General features: G+C 46.4%; 1 protein-coding gene across 2 annotated transcripts in view; it reads left to right on the top strand.

The window, feature by feature from the left end:
- The first annotated feature begins 5,262 nt into the window (after positions 1-5,262).
- The window catches only part of TCEA1 (transcription elongation factor A1), a 49,855-nt gene continuing 32,584 nt past the window's right edge, over positions 5,263-22,533 (top strand). The window contains exons 1-2 of one of the 2 annotated variants that reach the window (XM_077270496.1): positions 5,263-5,735; positions 14,302-14,364. In XM_077270496.1, the coding sequence (XP_077126611.1) occupies positions 5,661-5,735; positions 14,302-14,364 (138 nt within the window). In that variant the 5' untranslated portion in view covers positions 5,263-5,660. The remainder of the gene's footprint in view (positions 5,736-14,301; positions 14,365-22,533) is intronic. The other variant, XM_077270497.1, reaches the window with a different exon arrangement.

Here is a 22,533-nt window from a genome sequence, read left to right as displayed (position 1 = left end):
CGCGCTAAACGGATTGCACTAACGCAATCTGAACCTAGCCTTAGAATAGGAGTCTGATTGGTTCTTCTATCGCAGCCCCCCAAAAGTAAACCACGATCTGGATATGCATACTTCTAGTGGTGAGCAGGCGGTGTAAAAGGGTTTGGGTTCTTTTTACTTCCTTTCGTAGATGGACGGAAACTACATTGATTTTATGTATTCGACGTCCTCGGCAGTTGAAGACTAGCAGTTTTCCTAAGCCATATGTTTTATATCTCTGATCGCCAGGATTTTTCTTTCTTTCTGTATTTAATGTGAAAGCATACGGCGTCTATATTTTCTCAGACTGCAGTTATTTATGGTACATGATGTAATAGCAATGATTTCTTTATATGAACAGTTTTTTTTCTGTTGGAAGACTGGGTAATCCTTCATGGTGAATACAATGGACGCAAATGTGGATAGGGTGCGGTATTTCTGATCATGGTAGGAATATGTGATAAATTACAATCTTGTTTTCTAAAATAAACTTGACCTGTCGTATTCTAGGACTTTTATATGATCAACCTAATTGTGTGAATAAATAACTTAAAATAAATTTGTCTTCATTTCTGACCTTATCTGGTTGATTGGCTTTCTTCTTTTTGATCGCTGTGGATCCATCCCCAGTGAGCCTGTGAATGTGCAGCACTGTGCCCCAAACTGTGCCGCCAGCTCAATTCATTTAAAATGGATGAATAAATGACCAGGCCAAATTTTGTAAAATCTGACCAGTGTCACTGTATGTGACAATAACTCTGGAATGTTTCAATATATTCCATATACAAATTGCCTCTTCAGAGAAAAAGAGGACTTAAACTCTACAGCGCCACCTGTTGGAAGTAGCGATCCTACAAGTCACAATCAACCCTTTAACGAGTCGTGTAATATGACTTAGGATAAAAGCCAAATCAGTCTCTCAATTCGCAGACACGGTGTTTCGGGCTGTTGGCCCTCGTCAGTGCAAAGCATGAGAACTGATTTGGCTAGGTGAGAGGCTCTGGACTGGGGTCTAAGGGCTGTCCCACACGTCCAGATAATTCCGGTACCGGAATAAATCGGTACCGGAGTTATCCGTGTCCGTGTGCCTGGGAACTCACGGAGGCCATACTTGCGGCACACGTGTGCCGCCCGTATGGCGAGTGGGTACCACACGGAGCGTGTGGTACCCACTCTGCATGGTGCTGAAGCTGCGATTCATATCCTCTCTGCAGTAGCGTTTGCTGCAGAGAAAATATGAAGAATAGTGTTTAAAATAAAGATCCATGTGTCCGCCGCCCCCCCACCCCCTGTGCGCCCCCCCGCTGGTCAGAAAATACTTACCCGGGTCCCCCATCGGCTGTCGCTCCTTCCTGGTCTGGCCGCGGCTTCTCCTGCATGCGGTCACGTGGGCCCGATCATTTACAGTCATGAATATGTGGCTCCACCTCCCATAGGGGCGGAGCCGACTATTCATGATTGTAAATGATCGGCCCCACGTGACCGCATACAGTAGGAGGCGCGGCTAGACCAGGAAGGAGCGAGGGAGCGGGTAAGTATTTTCTGACCAGCGGGGGGGCGCACAGGGGGTGGGGGGGCGGCGGACACATGGATCTTTATTTTTAACACTATTCTTCATATTTTCTGTATAGCAAACGCTGCTACAGGGAAGATATGAATACCGGCTTCAGCACCATGTGGGGGGGACAGCGCTTACTGTAGCGCTGTCTCCGGCACGCACACGGACCCCAGACGGAGAATGTCCGTGTGAGGTCCGTGTTTTACGCGGACCCATTGACTCTATTGGGTCCGTGTAAAACGTGCGCTCCCACGAACACTGACATGTCTCCGTGTTTGGCACACGGAGACACGGTCCGCAAAAAATCAATGACATCTGCACAGATGCATTGATTTTTATGGGTCTACGTGTGTCAGTGTCTCCGGTACGTGAGGAAACTGTCACCTCACGTACCGGAGCCACTGACGTGTGAAACCGGCCTAAGGGGTAACGTTTCTCCTTATGGAGAGTGACATACCAGCTGGCTTGTCAAGGTAAGGAGGCTTATTCGCCGTGCAATGCTCCTCTGGGAAATTAAATAAGCAAATTGCCTCTAATGAGAAAAAGAGGACTTAAACTCTATAGCGCCACCTGTTGGAAGTAGCGATCCTACAAGTCACAATTAACTCTTTAATGAGTCGTGCAATATGACTTAGGATAAGTCATTTTTCTCAGAAGAGGCAATTTGCATATTTAATTTCCCAGAGGAGCATTGCACGGCAAATAAGCCTCCTTACCTTGACAAGCCAGCTGGTATGTCACTCTCCATAAGGAGAAACGTTACTCAATATATTCCAGTGCTTTTGAGATTTTTTTTTTTTTTTGTGGTACATATTTTATGATAATAGTAAATTTAGATACTGTATGTTCGAGTCCCCGTGGCTGCATGTCTCGCTGCTGTTCGACAGCCACAACACATGCAGGGATTGGCTGTTTGTTAAGCTGCGAGACATGCAGCCATGGGGACTCTATTTTTCGAGCACGCCAAAGACACTCGAGTGAGCTAAATCATTAATAATTATATCTTTAATCCAGATAGTCACACCGTGAGGGAAATGTTAGTAGTAGTGATGAGCGAGTGTACTCGTTGCTCGGGTTTTCCAGAACACGCTCGGGGGTCCTCCGAGTATTTGGTAGTGCTCGGAGATTTAGTTTTCATCGCCGCAGCTGAATGATTTACGGCTATTAGACAACCTGAACACATGTGGGGATTCCCTAGCAACCAGGCAACCCCCACATGTACTTAAGTTGGCTAATAGCTGTAAATCATGCAGTTGCGGCAAAGAAAACTAAATCTCAGAGCAGTCATAAATACTCGGTCACCCGAGCGTGCTCAGGAAAACCCGAGCAACGAGTACATTCGCTCATCACTACTAATAACATTTCCCTCACGTCTGCCTTACATCATCACCATTTGTAAAATGTTCTTTTATTTTGTTAGAATTTTAGAAGATCTAAATTGCAGCAGTAAATATTTTTTCAAGGAAATTTTCAACATTTATTTTTTCACAGCCCTAGTCAGTTTTCAAGTGACTTTGGGGGACCAATCTATTGGAGAACCCCCCCAAAACTGACACTGCTTAAATACAGAACTCCTCAACATGTTCAAAACAGCTGTTAGGTAGTTTATTAACCCTTCAAATGCATTTCAGGAATTAATGCAAAGTAACATGACGGCAATGTAAAAAATGTATTTACTTTTTCTTAACACCTCAATGGAGGAGGCCCAAAGCAGAAGGCTATAAGAAGATAGAAAGCGTTTTCAAGTTGCCCTCTCAGTTCAAAATGTAATTATGAAATGGCAGTTAACAGGAACAGTGGAGGTCAAGATAAGGGCTGGAAGACCAAGCAAGATTTCAGTGAGAGCTGCTCGAAAGATTGCTGGAGAGGCAAATCAGAACCCCCGCTTGACTGCAAAAGACATTCAGAAAGATTTATAATAAAATTGGAGATTTGTGGATAAAAATCGCACCGCTGAATAAGATGTAGGATCAGATGAATTTGAAATAAAAGATGGTGGTTTTATTCAGCGCGTTTTGAGGTTCAGATGATTTCTTCCTCAGGACATAACCTGAGAAAGAAGCCGTCTTAAAAGCAAAGATTATCTGTTGACAAGCTGCCCCTAATCGGGACAGTCCTACACTGTCTAATATTAAAAACCTTACCATATGTCAGAGTTGACCTCAGTGTGTGAATAAAGGCAGACCAAAGGACCGGGTCCTGACCTGTGGAGACCAGTCTGGGGAAGCTTTTAAATGTAATTTCCAGCTCAGGAGACAGAGGCCACACCATGGCTTGCAAAAATACAAAGAAAAAACACAAAAATTGAGCTTGGTTTGAGTTGATATACATGCAGCACACAAACACATGTTCACATTGGCGGTAAACATACAAAACCTACAAGAAACAAAATGAGCAAACTCAGCTGCGCAGTTTTTATCCCCAAATCTCCAATTTTATTATACGTGATACGGTGATCTGCTGACCCGTGGTTTTGCTGCAGCTGATGCCTCTACTAAGATCTATACGCCTTTATGAATAGGTCTATCAGGTTCGGGTAATCTGAGTGCATTTTCTCAATATCTACCAGATAAGACCTTATTTGCGCTGATCTCTCCTACAGGTTTTTCGTTCATCAGAATGATTTAGCAGACTGGAGTTGGGGTATGTGGTTCTACTGTTCAGAGACACCTGCACAAATATGGCCTTCATGGAAGAGTCATCAGAAGAAACCCTCTCCTGTGTCCTCACCATAAAATTCAGTGTCTGAAGTGAACAAAAGAACATCTAAGTCCTGTGGACTGATGAGGTTAAAATAAAACTCACACAGTGATCAAATATATGTGTGGAGAAAAAAGGGAGGGAAGATTAACCAGCTCATCCCAGCTTGGCATTCAAGAAGGCACGGATCTGCAAGGAACCACTTGTGGAAATGAAAAAAAGATGATCCAGTTTCCAATCTTGCAAAAATATATTGGATTAAAAAATATTAATAGATTCCATCAAGAGTGTAGACACAGTTACGTGTTTCAAACATCCAATGCGTTCTTTAACAAAGCTTACAATACTAAGGTGACATCAACCCCACAACTATTACCCCACTTGCCACTGCTACAGGGCAAGCGGGAAGAGCGAGGCTAAGTGCCAGAATTGGTGCATATTACAGATGCGCCTTTTCTGGGGGAGCTGAGAGCTGATGTTTTTAGCCGGGGGGGGGCAATATCCATGGCCCCTTCCTAGGCTATTAGTATCAGCCCGCAGCTGTCTGCATAGCCTTTGCTGTTTAATTATAGGGGACCCATGTCTCTTTTTTTGGGGGGTCCCCTATTTTAATCACCAGTATAGGCTAAGTATACAGCCGTGAGCTTATATTAATAGCCTTTTCTCTCAGTCCGATTTCAGCTGAGAAAAAAAATCGCAGATGAGATGTCACCCATTGAATAATATCGGTCAGAGTCCGATTTTTTCTCGCATTGCACTCGTCTGTTTTTCTCGCAAGTGAATATGAGCCCAAAAGAGATATATATTTTCTGCAAAATAAAAAAAAGTGCCTGTCCACTCCTCGGAGCCCCTTCTAAGTCACTGTGCTCCCCTCCCTATACTGTGGTGCTTGTGCGGTTCCAGGAGGGGGCGGCACTGGTTCTCCCTGCAGCCAATCAGCGCTGCCGTCACTCTCCCCACCTTCGGACATAACTGACATCTGAAGGGAGCGGCCCCAGCTCTGAATCCCTTTAATTGTAGAAAGGCTGCTCCTCCTCCTGCACACTCCCGTCATGTTACCGGCCCCTCACACTGGCAGTCTGATAGGAGGTCACCCTGCGCACTGTGCTTCCACCTCCGGCCGCTAGGTGGCGCGCTGTTATTGGAGGCTATGTGCCCGCGGTGATCTGGGCGGAGCTGCGGCCCCATCACTAGTAACAGGAAGAGGCAGAGCCCGCGTGTACTGACAACACAGCCGCGGCCTCGCTTTCCAGCAGTGTCGGCAGCAGCTTCCGGCCGGGGTGTGGAGGACGCGCTAAGCGGGAACTTGCCTCTTCCTCCGGGTGTTGGTATCGCGGCTCCGGGCTGTGTGTGACGCCGCTGCTGCTGTGCGGGGAGAGCCAAGATGAGCGCGGCCGGCGGGGAGGAGATCATCCGCATCGCCAAGAAGATGGAGCGGATGGTGCAGAAGAAGAACACGGTCAGTGCGAGCGCGCCCCCAGCCGGAGAGGCAGAGTACTGTAATGTCCGTCCTGGGGAGCGGGGGCGGAGCCTAGAGAAGACTGCAGGAGGACTACAAGGCCCATAGAGCCCGCACAAGATCCCGGCATCCTCCATCACTGCACTAGGAAAGTTCTTACCTAGCGACCCCCATAATCCCGCTGCTCAGAGGCTCCTCTGTGGGGTCCTGGGGTCTGTACTGTGAGGGGCTTCATCACACTGCTCAGAGGCTCCTCTGTGGGGTCCTGCCTGGGGTCTGTACTGTGAGGGGCTTCATCACACTGCTCAGAGGCTCCTCTGTGGGGTCCTGGGGTCTGTACTGTGAGGGGCTTCATCACACTGCTCAGAGGCTCCTCTGTGGGGTCCTGCCTGGGGTCTGTACTGTGAGGGGCTTCATCACACTGCTCAGAGGCTCCTCTGTGGGGTCCTGGGGTCTGTACTGTGAGGGGCTTCATCACACTGCTCAGAGGCTCCTCTGTGGGGTCCTGGGGTCTGTGTTGTGAGGGGCTTCATCACACTGCTCAGAGGCTCCTCTGCGGGGTCCTGCCTGGGGTCTGTACTGTGAGGGGCTTCATCACACTGCTCAGAGGCTCCTCTGTGGGGTCCTGCCTGGGGTCTGTACTGTGAGGGGCTTCATCACACTGCTCAGAGGCTCCTCTGCGGGGGTCTGCCTGGGGTCTGTACTGTGAGGGGCTTCATCACACTGCTCAGAGGCTCCTCTGTGGGGTCCTGGGGTCTGTACTGTGAGGGGCTTCATCACACTGCTCAGAGGCTCCTCTGTGGGGTCCTGGGGTCTGTGTTGTGAGGGGCTTCATCACACTGCTCAGAGGCTCCTGGTGAATACTTGTACCCTGTGGAATACTGATTTTCTTATACTTACATCTGCCTCTGGCCATTCCCCTGGAAGTCTATGATTAGATGGACCCCTGGGTGTTACCGTCTCTCCTTCTTGGAGAGATGTCTCCACGTGGTCAGAGCTGATTGGGCAGTGTCGGACGCCGCTCGGTGGTGACTCCCTGCTGTCAGGTCATTCATATCTTTCCAGGAGGGATAGCAGAGGAACATCACAAATCTCAGTGCTCAGAAAACCTCCCCAGTAATCATTAGTTTCTGGACTTCATGTATTTAGTAAAGCAGCGCTGTCTGGAGAGTCTGCACTATGCAACGTTCTGTCTGTGAGCAGGACTGACCCTGACCGCTGCGGTGCTGTCCACAACACGAGCCGTCATGCGGCGTGTGCACACAGCGGGAGCAGGGCTGTGTATGGGGGCAGATTTGGGAGATTGGTGTGTGCTGCATTATCGGTGATTGTATGCGCTCCAGTCTGAGTCCTTCTGACTGTTCTGCAGGCCATTATGGATGGGGCCTCCAATATAGCTCTCTGTGCAGTTCTATGTAACACTTTCATGGGGGATGTGATCATGCGGTGTCTCGCAGACACGGGGTTACCCTCCACAGTTAGTGGCCTCATTGATAAACACTCTGTAACTTTCACTTTCTGTATTGTAGCTGGTGTGGGAGAAGCTTCTGTGAGCAGATAAGCCATGTAAGGCTATGTGCACACAATGAGTATCTAAAGCAGATTTTTCTGCAGGAATACATGTTTTTAGGTGCATTCACCCCCCAAATAATTCATTTCAGTGGATTTGAAAATGCTATGAGAATTGACATGCTGAAGACTGAAAAAAAAAAAAAAAAAAGCACATGCTGCTTGTTGTTGTTTTTTTGTTTTGTTTTGTTGTTTTATTTATTGCAGATGTGAACCTTTTTTAATTATCTGCAGCGTGTCAGTGGGTGATAGTGATGGGACGAAACCCGATGTGACCATGGGAGTGTCTATGAGGGGCATAAGTAGTGCAGAAAGTGCTAAGCCATTCAGTAAAGGGGTCTTCCAGGGTTAACACCTGCTCACTGGGTGGCTGATAACTTATGTGGGAAGGATCCAGCCAAGACAGTTATCTTGGGACTCCTGTTCTTCCTTGGAGACACGTATACAGCGCGGAGGAGTGACTGGGGCAGCGGGTGACCTATATGGGTGGTGTAACACACTTGAATGGAGTGGCAGGACGCATGCCTGGCATCTCCCTCATCTAAAACCAGAGAGGAGTTTCTTCTACTCTGAGGGTCTTTGGCTCTGTATTACCGTAACGAAGACTGCAGAGTGTGATGTAGTGTATCTACCATATACCGGGGAGAGACCAGGACGCCGCACACCCTGGGCAAACACTGGGGGAGGGATCACCACTGGCGGTGCTGAAGGTGTTGTCACATGCTGTAGAAGTACACTTTGCTCTTTTGGGTATTTACTTGTGTGGTTGTGTTTTCTTTCCTCTTAGAATAAAGTTTATGTTAAATCAGCTCTGTACGTAGTTATTATGAGTCCTTTCATTAAAGGGAACCTGTGTTCCCTTTCATTAAAGGGAACCTCTAGGTGTGTGACAAGTCTCAATCTCGTGTGTATATGGGCAGAGACGTGTCCGTCCCCAGCATCGGCTCTGGGAAGAACCGGCCAGAGGTGCCCACAGACTTGTCTGCTCTCCGCATCTTCAAAGAATATTTTTGTAAGTTGCCGGAGCGCGTCAGAGGAACCTGTCTGCAGTCGCGCATCTAGATTCTGATTCATGCTACCTGTGCTTTGGGTAACATGAATCACCTGACGAATTCATGAAAAATGTGTTCATGCACCTCGAATTGAAACTTGCCGATCCTTATCCCTCAAATAATGTACATCCGATGGTTGGACGATCCTGCAGAAATTGGCGTCATTAGTGGATGTGTATAGGGGCCTTAAAGGGAACCTGTCAGCAGGATTGTGCTCGGTAACCTGCGCACAGCGTCAGGTTGGCGCCGTTATACTGAATACAATGATACCTTGGTTGATGAAATCCGTCTTGTGGTTGTTGTTTAATCTTTATTTTCAGCTAATGATCTGCTCGTGCCCCAGGGTGACCTGTGGGGGTCGGCATGTGGTGCACTGATCAGGTATTCATAAAGCAGACTGCTGACAGGTCACTGATCCCTCACTGACCTACCCCCTCTCGGCTATCTCCGAGCTGCTACTGCGCAGGCACGGGCGCCATCTTGGAGGAGAACATTTTTTTTTCTTCTCCAGTAAAGGCCCCGTCTCACACAGCGACGCTGCAGCGATACAGACAACGATGCTGATCGCTGCAGCGTCGCTGTTTTGTCGCTGTGTGGTCGCTGGGGAGCTGTCACACAGACAGCTCTCTCCAGCGACCAACGATCAGGGGAACGACTTCGGCATCGTTGAAACTGTCTTCAACGATGCCGAAGTCCCCCTGCAGCACCCGGGTAACCAGGGTAAACATCGGGTTACTAAGCGCAGGGCCGCGCTTAGTAACCCGATGTTTACCCTGGTTACCAAAAAAAACAAACACTACATACTCGCCTTTCGGTGTCCCTCAGGTCCCTTGCCGTCTGCTTCCTGCTCTGACTGAGTGCCGCCGTACAGTGAGAGCAGAGCGCAGCGGTGACGTCACTGCTGTGCTCTCACTTTACGGCGGCAGTCAGAGCAGGAAGCAGACGGCAAGGGATCTGACGGACATCAGATGGTGAGTATGTACTGTTTGTTTTTTTTTTACATTTACGCTGGTAACCAGGGTAAACATCGGGTTACTAAGCGCGGCCCTGCGCTTAGTAACCCGATGTTTACCCTGGTTACCAGTGAAGACATCGCTGGATCGGTGTCACACACACCGATTCAGCGATGTCAGCGGGACCTCAACGACCAAAAAAAGGTCCAGGCCATTCCGACACGACCAGCGATCTCACAGCAGGGGCCTGATCGCTGGTACGTGTCACACATAGCGAGATCGCTACTGAGGTCGCTGTTGCGTCACAAAACTAGTGACTCAGCAGCGATCTCGCTAGCGATCTCGCTATGTGAGACGGGGCCTTAAGATGGCGCAGTAGCAGCTATTAGATCACAGGTATAGACACTGATAGCTACTGCGCAGGTGTGATGGGCGCCATTTTCAATTGATTTTTTTTTTTCTCCTTGCTGGATAACATGAAAAAAATGTACCATATTACTGGCACATAAAACATGCGATTATGCTGCAGAGCAGGTGCCACGGCCGACACCTGCCTGCAGATTGTTTTTGTTTTTATTTTACGTTATGTACAGATATTCATTATGTAAATAAACTAGGGGGCAGGTCAGTGAGGGATCAGTGACCTGACAGCAGTCTGCATTATGAATATCTAATCAGAGCACCACATGAAGGCCGCCCCGGAGCACGAGCATATCATTAACTCAAAACTGAAAATAAAGATTAAACAACAACCACAAGACGGATTTCATCAACCAAGGTATCATTTTAATCAGTATAACGGCGCTGACCTGACACTGTGTAGGTTACTGGGCACAATCCTGCTGACAGGCTCCCTTTAATTGTATGTGTTTTTATTGCTGTATTTAATAAAGATTGACATTTATTATGATTTGTCAGGGTTTTCTCACAAAGTTAATTTTAATCAATTGATCTTGGAATAATGAGTATACTGACATTGCAGCACACAATCACAACTGATTATTTGACGTAACACATTTTTAAAAAAAATAGACAGTAAAATGTTTTATCTCTGTATACGCTTTTCCTTCCTCCCCTGCCCAGGAGCTGTGGTATGATCAGACCATGATCTTGTACGGTCAGACTCAGACATTACACAGTACACAGCAGGGGCACATTCATAAGATTCTCAGCACAGGAACATTTTATTTATACACATCCAGTTGTGAAAGTTGCTATTATTATTATTTTTCCAAGATCTATTGATGAAAATTTTGCTTTTAAAATTAACTTTGTTTATGGGAAAACACCTTTAGGTCTCCAGTGGTTTATTTCGGTGATGACATGCTGTACTACATTATCGTGACCACAACAGCCAATCACTGGCCTTGACTATCTCATTCTCTACATGAGGCCACTGGTTGGTTGCAGCAGTCACAAGTGTTAGCATCACTGCAAGAAAGTGGAGTGAGACCACTGGGGACCACCAGAGTGTGCCAGCCCTGGAGCTGTTCATAAAGATAAAAACTAACGATGAGGGAACGTGCTCGGATAGGGTGTTATCCCAGCATGCTTGGGTGCTAACCAAGTGACTTCAGCGTGCTAGAATAATAGACAGATTCCTTTTTAAGAGGCTTATGGTGTGCCCATAATTCCTATTCTTTTGGGTCCGAAGACATGCTGTCAGGACAGGAATTGCAGCTAAAATACCAATGAGAAAATATGGCTGCTGTTAAGTCTTGCTAGATCGAAAGCGCTGAATGTTCGTATAGACCCTCCTTACCATGGGCCCGACCCTGTCTCTGTGGGGAGGACGGGTGCCCTCCTTACCTTTGGGCCCGACCCTGTCTCTGTGGGGAGGACGGGCGCCCTCCTTACCATGGGCCCGACCCTGTCTCTGTGGGGAGGACGGGCGCCCTCCTTACCATGGGCCCGGCCCTGTCTCTGTGGGGAGGACGGGCGCCCTCCTTACCATGGGCCCGGCCCTGTCTCTGTTGGGGAGGACGGGCGCCCTCCTTACCATGGGCCCGGCCCTGTCTCTGTTGGGGAGGACGGGCGCCCTCCTTACCACTTACCATGGGCCCGGCCCTGTCTCTGTTGGGGAGGACGGGCGCCCTCCTTACCACTTACCATGGGCCCGGCCCTGTCTCTGTTGGGGAGGACGGGCGCCCTCCTTACCACTTACCATGGGCCCGGCCCTGTCTCTGTTGGGGAGGACGGGCGCCCTCCTTACCACTTACCATGGGCCCGGCCCTGTCTCTGTTGGGGAGGACGGGCGCCCTCCTTACCACTTACCATGGGCCCGGCCCTGTCTCTGTTGGGGAGGACGGGCGCCCTCCTTACCACTTACCATGGGCCCGGCCCTGTCTCTGTTGGGGAGGACGGGCGCCCTCCTTACCACTTACCATGGGCCCGGCCCTGTCTCTGTTGGGGAGGACGGGCGCCCTCCTTACCACTTACCATGGGCCCGGCCCTGTCTCTGTTGGGGAGGACGGGCGCCCTCCTTACCACTTACCATGGGCCCGGCCCTGTCTCTGTTGGGGAGGACGGGCGCCCTCCCTACCACTTACCATGGGCCCGGCCCTGTCTCTGTTGGGGAGGACGGGCGCCCTCCCTACCACTTACCATGGGCCCGGCCCTGTCTCTGTTGGGGAGGACGGGCGCCCTCCTTACCACTTACCATGGGCCCGGCCCTGTCTCTGTTGGGGAGGACGGGCGCCCTCCTTACCATGGGCCCGGCCCTGTCTCTGTTGGGGAGGACGGGCGCCCTCCTTACCATGGGCCCGGCCCTGTCTCTGTTGGGGAGGACGGGCGCCCTCCTTACCATGGGCCCGGCCTCTGGGGGGGGGGGACGGGCGCCCTCCATACCATGGGCTCGGCCTCTGGGGAGCTAACTGTGGAATCCCCACAGCAATCCAGTGCTGCCCCCTCATTTAAATAATAGTGGGAGTGTCTGCTCCATGACATGTCTGAAACTACACTTATACGTTACCATTAATTTTGGGAATAATTTTGTTTCTTTGGCAAGCACGTTCTCTTGTCCCTTTTTAACATTTGTCATGAGAACATCAGAGACAGTTTTAGTCGACAACCCCCAGAGCCCTTCCTCCCAACTACCCAGCCCTCCACCTCCAATACCAACTTCTCCACCATTACAGAAGATCGACTCTCCACTCTGCTCTCAAGGTCGCATCTCACCACCTGTTCACTTGACCCGATCCCTTCCCACTTCATCCCAAACCTCGCCACAGTCTTCATCCCAACCCTAACCCATCTCTTCAACCTATCACTAACAACTGGTGTTTTCCCCTCAAGCTTTAAACATGCCTCAACCACACCTAACCTCAAAAAGCCTTCTCTTGACCCATCCTCTGTATCTAGCTATCGCCCTATATCACTCCTCCCCTATGCCTCAAAACTACTGGAACAACACGTCCATCTTGAACTGTCCTCCCATCTATCTTCCTGCTCCCTCTTTGACCGCTTACAATCAGGCTTCCGGTCACACCATTCCACTGAAACTGCCCTAACTAATGTCACCAATGACCTATTAACCGCCAAGAGCAAGCGACACTACTCTGTCCTCCTCCTGGACCTGTCCTCTGCCTTTGACACAGTGGACCATTCCCTATTACTACAGACCCTCTCATCCCTTGGCATCACAGACTTGGCCCTATCCTGGATCTCGTCATACCTAACTGACCGAACATTCAGCGTCTCCCATTCACACACCCTCCTCGCCTCGCCCCCTATCTGTCGGAGTCCCACAAGGTTCATTTCTAGGGCCCCTGATCTTCTCCATTTACACCTTTGGCCTGGGACAGCTCATAGAATCTCACGGCTTTCAGTATCACCTCTATGCTGATGATACACAGATCTACATCTCTGCACCAGATATCACCACCCTACTAACCAGAATACCTCAATGTTTATCTGCTATTTCATCCTTCTTCGCCGCTAGATTTCTAAAACTTAATATGGACAAAACAGAATTCATTGTCTTTCCCCCATCTCACGCGACCCCCCTAACGAACCTATCCATTACAGTAAACTGCTGCCCACTCTCCCCAGTCCCACAAGCTCGCTGTCTCGGGGTAATACTCGACACTGATCTCTCCTTCAAACCACATACCTAAGCCCTTTCCACTTCCTGCCACCTTCAACTCAGAAATATTTCTCGGATCCATACATTCTTAAACCAAGAATCTGCAAAAACCCTAGTCCATGCCCTCATCATCTCCCGCCTCGAATACTGTAACCTCCTACTCTGTGGCCTCCCCTTGAACACTCTCGCACCCCTCCAATCTATTCCAAACTCTGCTGCCCGACTAATCCACCTGTCCCCCCGCTATTCCCTGGCCTCTCCGCTCTGTCAATCCCTTCACTGGCTCCCCATTGCCCAGAGACTCCAGTACCCTAACCATGACATACAAAGCCATCCACACCCTGTCTCCTCCATACATCTGTGACCTCATCTCCCGATACTTTCCTGCACGCAACCTCCGATCCTCACAAGATCTCCTTCTCTACTCCCCTCTTATCTCCTATTCCCACAATCGCATACAAGATTTCTCTCGCGCATCACCCCTACTCTGGAACTCTCTACCACAACACATCAGTCTCTCACCTACCATCGAAACCTTCAAAAAGAACCCGAAGACCCACCTCTTCCAACAAGCCTACAACCTGCAGTAACCACCGATCGACCAAACCACTGCACGACCAGCTCTATCCTCACATATTGTATCCTCACCCATCCCTTGTAGATTGTGAACCTTCGCGGGCAGGGTCCTCTCTCCTCCTGTACCAGTTATGACTTGTATTGTTCAAGATTATTGTACCTGTTTTTATTATGTATACCCCTCCTCACATGTAAAGCGCCATGGAATAAATGGCGCTATAATAATAATAAATAATAATAATGTTAGAAAAGTTTACTCAAGTGTGAGAATGTCTTGAAGGTTGCTTCTGTGGGAATGTTAATCACTTTTTTTTCTATTCTCTTTTCTATAGGTGGGGGCTTTAGATTTACTCAAAGAACTTAAAAACCTTCCAATGACTTTGGAGCTTCTTCAGGTAAGCGTCTGGACAAGATCCTACAAAAACATGTACAGATCAATAACATGGATTACAGACCTATTTATCCAGGCTTATTTCTACCCCCAATCAACAATATGAAAGTCAATCTGTGCTGGTTTATGGCTCCCTTAAAAGCTGACAAAACTGTATGGAGGCTGTTTGTTCTGACCCCATACAGTGTGCATGATGTCTGCAGAAAATCCTGTTAACACTACGTGCTGCCTACAATGATGGCTTAATGGCTCACATAAGTGGATTCATTCAGATGAAGGATGAGTGTTTTGCTAGTACGTTGTCATGTCTCCATGGAGGCTGATGGTATTAAGCTTTGTGCTCCGCCATCGCTACTGTAACATTGCCATAGGCCCACGTTCACCAGACAGACATCAAGTGTATTTTTTACCTTTGCTTTCTGGATCAGCTCCTCCATACTGTTTAACTGTGCTCTCCTATATAGAGAGCCTGCGAGCGAAATATATTCCAAGCAGTGTGATTAATATATATATAATATTATTATTTTTATTTTTTTATTTTTTTTTTATAACAATGATCTCTATGGTGGACACATGCAAAAGCATTCATCCTGACTGGGCACTTTTGGGAATATTAAACCTGGAGACTATGGAATGTGTACCTAGTGTTACATCAATGGACTTCATGGGGACTCAGTGGTTAGCACCTTGACTTTGCAGCGCTGGGCTAACACTGAGGAGAGCATCAGCAAAATGCGTGCCTGTAGGTTTCCTTCCTCATTCCAAAGAACTACTGAGCGTGAAATGAAATAGCGAGTGTTCCCACTGGGGAAGTGGGAGCAGTGCTGATATCTGTAGAATGCTGTGGAATAGGATGGCTCTATGCAAGTAAACAGAACTTATTGTGGGGTCGGCTCTCATTCTCCATGCCACCATCTTTGGTCAAAATGCAAAAAAATATTAAGATGTAGAATACCAATTTTACATTGGTCTTTTTGTATAGAAGTGTTTTTGTCCCCACATTCCATGGGCCGTAACTTTCTTCATCTGTTAACATAGCATTATGGGGGCTTGGGTTTTATAGGATGACCTGTTTCTTCCTTTAATAAAATATTTTGAAGAGGAAAAAGGTATCTGGTTATTTTTGTTGTTTTTACACAAAACGTTTTCCAGGATTTTAGTCCGAAAAAGGTGACTGGAGCATGTGATTATAGGATTAAACGACGCACTGCTTTATACAGTTGCCTTTCTAGATTTCTCTGCGATACGTTGGTACATATACAGGCTCCTCCAAACAGCCTTTCCCAAAAACCGTGGGCTGCACCTCGAGTTTTGGTTTTCATTGTCTCTTTCCTCTAATCAGTAATGGACCGTGCTATTGGGGCGCCCTGCTCCCTAACTACTCGCCGCTAACATCGCACTGCAACATCGGACGTCCTGACAGGTGAAAATCCTTTTAGTTGAGAGGGTTTTGGAAGGTGAAATTGGATTATAAAGGTTCATATCGTTATAATGGAGGTGCTATATAATCTGTTTGTAGCCAAGGAGTCCACATCCACGGTGACGTGTAGGGGAATATTGCAGGAGGGTTTTTGGAAGGTGCTGTTCTTTTCTCTCTATGAAAATAAACTTTCTTAGGTCACATGCAGCCTAAGGCTATGTTCACGCTTTGCGTTTTTTGCTACGTTTTTCTCTGCAGGTAAAACCTGCTCTCTTGGCAGTAAAGAAGCATCTTGGGGAAAAAAAACATGAATAAAGTTAGTTCTAAATGCATGTATTTTACAGAAATGACTACAGAGCTCATAGGTCCTATATTAAATAAAATTTTCAAAGTTCATGTAAATACGAGCTGCTTTGCAATTTACATCTAATTAATGTCTCCATTCTCCAGAACAGAGGATCGTTTTTGTTGTTTGTTTTTTTTTTTTTAATTATATAAAGGGAACCTGTCAGCAGGACTGTGTACAGTAACCTACACAATGTCAGGTTGGCGCCATTATACTGATTAAAATGATGCCTTGGTTCAGGGCTGTGGAGTCAGTTAGTTTTGGTTGGAGTCGGTAGAAATGTACCGACTCCGACTCCAGCTTAAAAAAAAAATGTATTAATATTTAATATATAATATTTAATTAATATAATAATTTTCAAGTTTTTTTTCACGTTTTTTCGCTATGAAAACGCGAAAAAAACGCTTACATATGCCTCCTATTTACAGGGTATTCCGCATTTTTTTGTGCAAATGTTGCATTTTTTTCCGCGAAAAAATCGCATCGCGGAAAAAGCAACATGTTCATTAAAAATGCGGAATTGCGGGGATTCCGCACACCTAGGAGTGCATTGATCTGCTTACTTCCCGCACGGGGCTGTGCACACCATGCGGGAAGTAAGTAGATTATGTGCGGTTGGTACCCAGGGTGGAGGAGAGGAGACTCTCCTCCACGGACTGGGCACCATATAATTGGTAAAAAAAAAAAATTAAAATTAGTGATATACTCACCCTCTGATGGCCCCCGAAGTGTTCCCGTCTCTCCGGTGCATGCTCTCTCTTCCGTTCCTATAGATGGTGTGGTTCAGAACCTGTGATGACGTCGCTGTCTTGTGATTGGTCGCGTGACCGCTCATGTGACTCACGCGACCAATCACAAGCCGCGAAGTCATCGAAGGTCCTGAACCACACCGGCATCTATAGGAACGGACGCCGCTGAGGATATCGGCTGTCTGCAGAGGGTGAGTATAACCATTTTTTTATTTTTTTTATTATTTTTAAACATTCTATCTTTTACTATAGATGCTGCATAAGCTGCATCTATAGTAAAAAGTTGGTCACACTTGTCAAGTGTGACCAACTTGTCAGTCAGTTTTCCAAGCGATGCTACAGATCGCTTGGAAAACTTTAGCATTCTGCAAGCTAATTACGCTTGCAGAATGCTAAAAAAAACGAGAAAAAAAAAACGGAAAAAAAAAATGCGGATTTCTTGCAGAAAATTTCCGGTTTTCTTCAGGAAATTTCTGCAAGAAATCCGGACGTGTGCACATACCCTTAAGGCCCCGTCTCACATAGCGATTTACCAACGATCACGACCAGCGATACGACCTGGCCGTGATCGTTGGTAAGTCGCTGTGTGGTCGCTGGGGAGCTGTCACACAGACAGCTCTCTCCAGCGACCAACGATCAGGGGAACGACTTCGGCATCGTTGAAACTGTCTTCAACGATGCCGAAGTCCCCCTGCAGCACCCGGGTAACCAGGGTAAACATCGGGTTACTAAGCGCAGGGCCGCGCTTAGTAACCCGATGTTTACCCTGGTTACCAAAAAAAACAAACAGTACATACTCACCATCTGATGTCCGTCAGGTCCCTTGCCGTCTGCTTCCTGCTCTGACTGAGTGCCGCCGTACAGTGAGAGCAGAGCGCAGCGGTGACGTCACCGCTGTGCTGTACTTTCACTTTCACTTTGCGGCGCTCAGTCAGTGTGGGAAGCAGACGCCGGGGGACCTGACGGACATCAGATGGTGAGTATGTACTGTTTGTTTTTTTTTACATTTACGCTGGTAACCAGGGTAAACATCGGGTTACTAAGCGCGGCCCTGCGCTTAGTAACCCAATGTTTACCCTGGTTACCAGTGAAGACATCGCTGGATCGGTGTCACACACACCGATTCAGCGGGACCTCAACGACCGAAAAACGGCCCAGGCCATTCCGACACGACCAGCGATCTCACAGCAGGGGCCGGGTCGCTGGTACGTGTCACACATAGCGAGATCGCTACTGAGGTCGCTGTTGCGTCACAAAACTTGTGACTCAGCAGCGATCTCGCTAGCGATCTCGCTATGTGAGACGGGGCCTTTACTCAAATATATATGTTCTATCAAACTATGAACAACAGTGATAAGCAGTTCTGCTGGAGATAGAGACATTTCTTACTTCTTGTGTGTCACTGTTCTCCACTGCCCTTATCTAATCTTATACTTGGTTAACCTCATGGTGCCCCAACCCCCCTACTTACAATGTATGAAACTGAAAGTGAAAGTGTTGCAAATTCTTAGTAGTAAAGCTCCTCCTCTAGACTAGATGTTTACTAGGTGTGTGTCTTCCAAGCATCTCACAGCTGCTACTCAGAAGAGGAAGACTGTAAGAAGTATTATCCTTTCAACAAACTTTGCATCAGTTAACTGTGAGTACATGAGGAATAACAGTATTACTGACCACTAGATCAGTTGTACGACCTGGCAATAATTTTGTACAATTGTTTTTAGGGAAAACAATTGTCATTTGGATTGTGAATGCAGAATTAAAAACCTGAGTGTCAAAGAAGCGTCACATTAAATCAGCTGTATTTGAACATTTCACCATCACACAAGATGGAAAACATTGTCTGTCAGCGTATGACAAATGATCCAGACGAAAACAAATGCTGTGAAGCCAAGATCAGTGCATATTGAGGCAAAGATAAAAATGCTCCTACCAGAGCTTCTAATCTAAAGAGACATTTACAGCGCTTTCATCCAGAAGTACTGAAAGCAGTGGATGAGAAAGACTGCATCCAAACCAATGAACCAGTGCCCAGCTCTTCCAGCCAAACAAAGGAGCAGAGAACTTTGCAGCCATCAGTTGCAAGATATTTTGTCAGTGACAAAGTCAGTAGATACATTTAAAAACAGATCATAGAGCTTGTTGTAAAGGATAGTGTGCCTATTTCATTATTTTCACGACCAGCTTTTATGTGTCTGAATGGGGAAATGGCCCGCAAGCTTGGTGTTTCTCTGGAGAGAGAGAGTATTAGAAAATTAGTAATCGAAGAAGCTTTTAAACAAAAGGAAGAACTTAAAAAAACTCTCAAGGGACGCTTTCTGTTTCTTAAAATGGATGCCTGCACACGTCACAGAGTGAACTATTTTGCCATCAATGTCCGATTTGTTTGTGACAAAAATGAAATAGTTACCAAGACATTGGCAGTAAAAGACACCAAAGCTCATCACACCAGTGAGTTTGTCCAGGTCTTGGTGGAAAAGGTTCTGCAAAACTATGAACTTAAAAAAGAGGAAGTTCTTTCTGTCGTAACTGACAATGCTTCAAATATGATAAGTACTATTAAGCTAATGAATGAGAGTAATGATGGTTACCAGCAGCTAGAAGAACATTCTGAGTCCACAGACACAGAAATGTTTGAAATAGAGGAACACAGTATTGTAACTGAGGAGCAAACTGAAGTTGCTTCAGATGAACAGCACCATGATAGTTTAGATGATCTTGTTAAAACTGTGTCAATACGTTCTTTCATTCATCACATGCGCTGTGTTGTGCATACACTACAGCTGGCTATAAGAGACAGTCTGCAAGGAGGACATGCTGCTGCACTGATTGGCAAGGTGAGAAAATTGGCTACTCTTGCCAGAACCCCTAAAGTTGACTCAATTTTGAAGAGACGTGCTGGAAAAGGGGCAATTATTGATCAAGCCACACGATGGGGCAGTACTTAATGATTCAGCGCTTGGTTGAACTGAAAACCTTTCTTGTAGACATGGCTAACCCTCAACTGACGCTAAATGAAAGTCAGTGGAATCAGGTGATTGAGCTGGAAAAATTGCTAGAGCACCCATTTACAGTGACTAAAAAATTACAAGCAGAGGACTTAACTCCAGGTATTTTCTTAAAGGAGTGGAAGAACCTGATGTTTCGCCTGTCCCAAAGAGGAGGGTTAATTGCAAGTGGCATTGCTACATCAATGAAACGGAGAGAGGAGCTACTATTACAAAATAACATTCTTTTGGCAGCTGTTTATGTAGACCCAATGCATCGGATTCTTCTAGATGATCAACAGCTAACTAAAGGAAAATAAGCTCTGTTTGAAATAGCAGTAAGGATGAAAGGGTTGCAGAACAGTCAGGAGGAACAAGAAGAATTTGGTCGTCCTGCCACATCTTCACCCTCATCAACTGATGAAGAATTTAATTTCGAAAAATATTTGGATCACAAGGACCGTGCAAAGCGTTCCCGCATAGAAGAAGAGTCATCCCCAGCAAAGAACACAGCCAGTACATTTCAGCAGAATTTTTCATGTGCACTAAAAGAAATTGAGAAATTTGACCGTTTATCAAAAATAACAGTGCAACAAGTGATTCCTCTGTATCCTGACATTGTCAGAGATGTTGCCCGAGTGGTTACTGCTTTGCCACCAACCCAAGTTAGTGTAGAGAGGTTGTTCTCTGCTCTCAAAATAATTAGATCAGATTTGAGGGCATCCATGAAGGAGGATCTGACAGAGGCAATACTTTTTCTGAGGACAAATTTATAGATTTCTTCTTATTAACTGCATAACAGTGTTTATTGCATATTTACTTACAAGAGTTTAGAAAAGTTATTTGCTATATTCTAATTGTATTCTAATAAATATAGTTTTTGCTCTAAGTGGTCTGATTACTTATATGATGGTGAGAAACTGAATAAGCACAATGTTAATATTTTACAACAGTAAATTTATTGTTACGAATTGGCCATTTATGAAGGAGCCGGAGTCGGAGCCTGATAAAATCCAGGAGTTGGAGTCGCAACTGTGGCTTACCGACTCCACAGCCCTGCCTTGGTTGATGAAATCCGTCTTGTGGTTGTTTAATCTTTTCCGTTTTGAGTTAGCTATGCTCGTGCTCCGCGGCGGCCTGTGGAGGTCTTTATGTGGAGCTCTGATTAGGTATTCATGTGTATGGCTTATGACAGGTCTCTGATCCCTCACTGACCTGCCCCCTATTTTACATACTGAAAATAATATCCTGCTGACATGTTCCCGTTAATACCATACTGATAGGGGAAGTACAGTCATGCCTGAAAGTTTTGGCACCGTTGAAATTGTTGCAGAAAAATTTTCTACCAGAACATTATTGCAATTACACATGTTTAGTTATACACATGTTTATTTCCTTTGTGTGTATTGGAACAACACAAAATAGAGGAAAAAAAAGGCAAATTGGACATGATTTCACACACAACCCCAACATAGGCTTCACAAAATTGTTAGCATCCTCAACTTTAATATTCGGCTGCACACTCTTTGGAATAAATTGCAATCAATCACTTTCTTTAACCATCAACAAGCGTCTCACACCTCTCGACTAGAATTTTGGACCACTTTTATTTTGCAATCTTCTCCAGGTCTCCTATTTGAAGGCACCTTCTCCCAACAGCCATTTTAAGATCTCTCCATGGTTATTGAATGGAATTTAGATCTGGACTCATTACTGGCCACTTCAGAACTCTCCAGTGCTTTGTTTCCATCCATTTCGGGGGGCTTCTTGAAGTATGTTTGGGGAAGACCCATGCTGGAAGACCCATGACCTGGGACGCAAACCCAGTTTTCTGACACTGGGCACTACATCAAATCCTTTGGTAATCTTCAGATATCATGATGCCTTTCACACAGTCAAGACATCAAGTGGCAGAGGCAGCAAAACATCTTTGAACCTCCACCATATTTGACTGTAGGTACTGTTCTTTTATTTGTAGGCCTGATTACTTTTTTCGGACTAATGATATGCTTTACCAAACAGGTCTATCTTGGTCACATCTGTCCACAAGACCCTTTCCCAGAAGTATATTGTCTTGCATATATTTTGGCAAACTGCAGTTTAGTTTTTTTGTTTGTCAGCAGTTGGGGTCCTCCTGGGTCTTTTGCCATAGCATTTCATTTAATTCATATGTTGACAGGTCGCACTAGAATGGATTCACCCTGAGCCTGCAGGACAGCTTGAACTTCTCTGGAAGTTAATTGGAACTGCTTATCATCTATCCAGACTATCGTGTTTGGCAATATTTCATCAATTTTTCTCTGCTGTCCAGGGAGATTAGCTACAGTGCCATGGGTTGTAAAGTTCTTGATTATGTTGCTCACCATGGACAAAGGAACATCAAGATCTCTGGAGATAAACTTGTAACCTTGAGATTCTTGATATTTTTCAACAATTTGGGTATTCAAATCCTCACAGTTCTTCTCTGTTCTCCATGCTTTGTGTGGCGCGCACACACACACACCATGCTAAGCTTGAGTCAGCTTTCTCCCCCCCCCCCCCCCCCTTATTTTTTTTTTCTGGCTTACCTGTTACTTGTCACAGGTGAGTTAGCTGAACCTGAACCTTTCGTATGTACAACAGTGATCTCTATTCTGTAAGTTACATTGCATCAATGCTGCTTACACTGAAGTGT

This window comes from Ranitomeya variabilis, chromosome 6 (assembly GCF_051348905.1).
Source record: "Ranitomeya variabilis isolate aRanVar5 chromosome 6, aRanVar5.hap1, whole genome shotgun sequence".
Classification (NCBI taxonomy): domain Eukaryota; kingdom Metazoa; phylum Chordata; class Amphibia; order Anura; family Dendrobatidae; genus Ranitomeya; species Ranitomeya variabilis.
Note: the sequence above shows the minus strand (reverse complement) of the source record. Positions and strands in the feature narration are given on the sequence as shown.